This window comes from Trichechus manatus, unplaced genomic scaffold (assembly GCF_000243295.1).
Source record: "Trichechus manatus latirostris isolate Lorelei unplaced genomic scaffold, TriManLat1.0 scaffold00039, whole genome shotgun sequence".
Classification (NCBI taxonomy): domain Eukaryota; kingdom Metazoa; phylum Chordata; class Mammalia; order Sirenia; family Trichechidae; genus Trichechus; species Trichechus manatus.
Window position 1 is genome coordinate 12,063,322 of NW_004443975.1, and position 1,151 is coordinate 12,064,472.

The following is a 1,151-nucleotide window of genomic DNA, read 5'->3' on the forward strand; positions in this document are numbered from 1 at the left end:
TTGGTCTTGTGTATTTGATTAAACTAAGAAGCACATTCCTCACGTGTGTTATTGTTTATTGGTCTGTCTAGTCTTTGTCTGAAAAGTGGGCTTCAGAAGTGGTTTCAGTTTTGGGTTAGCAAAGTGTCCAGGAGCCATAGTCTTGTGAGTTCCTCCGGTTCTGTCAGACCAGTAAGTCTGGTCTTTTTTTGTGAATTTGAATTTTGTTCTACATTTTTCTCCAGCTCTGTCCAGGGGTCTATGTTGTGATCCCTGTCAGAGCGGTCGTTGGTAGTAGCTGGGCACCATCTAGTTACTGCCATGTTCTTAATTGACATTCTGATGACCATATTCTAGATTTGCTGCCATTGCCCCTGATTTCATGTTTAATATGATCAAACACTGTTATCCTAATACAAGCTAACTACAGACAAGGTAATGCTGAGTTGTTCCATTTATATCTCCAGCTGCTGAAACTGTTTAATTTTAAATTAACAACTTAAAATGTAAGATTGTTTTCACAATAGAAAAGGGAAAAAAAAAAGATTGTTCGTTTGTATATTAGTATGTTTTACATCTTGTTAAGTTTTTTCATTATCTTTGGAATGAGATAGTAATATATAAAAATTAATGCTCTATTTAATATTATGAAAAAAAGGCTAAATAAGTTTGTCATGGTTCAGATGGAATTTATAAATAGACCTCTGAGGAGGGCTTTCTATGGTCATTTTAGAACACGTTGCATGATGCATTTGCTTGTGCTTTTGCTTGTAGGTGAATAGTCCTAGGATGGACCTGACTCTTGCCGAACTTCAGGAAATGGCATCTCGCCAGCAGCAACAGATTGAGGCACAGCAACAAATGCTGGCTACCAAGGTAACGTCTTGTTTTCAAAGACCTAACAGACCACTACTGACAATCCAGGTGTAAAGCTGTTTGCATTCCGCCCTCATTTATAAGCCAGCTAGCTCGCAGAGAAGAGTTGATACCATGAACCCAAAGTCACCTGCCATATGGTACTTTCTTCCCCTTGCTGTAGCATTTTGTAGAAACTTCTGTGTGAAGAGTGAAAACCTTAAATTATCCCAGTTGTTCACGATCTTCCTGACTCCTGATTCTGATCAAGATTAACCAGGCTATCTTAGTCATCTAGTGCTGCTATAACAGAAATA

The 1,151-nt window shown here is 38.2% G+C and overlaps 1 protein-coding gene across 1 annotated transcript in view; it reads left to right on the plus strand.

Moving 5' to 3' along the window:
• The first annotated feature begins 759 nt into the window (after positions 1 to 759).
• Positions 760 to 1,151, plus strand: part of TP53BP2 (tumor protein p53 binding protein 2) — a 25,309-nt gene continuing 24,917 nt past the window's right edge. The window contains exon 1 of the mRNA XM_012555428.2: positions 760 to 855. Coding sequence (XP_012410882.1) covers positions 769 to 855 — 87 coding nt within the window. The 5' untranslated portion in view covers positions 760 to 768. The remainder of the gene's footprint in view (positions 856 to 1,151) is intronic.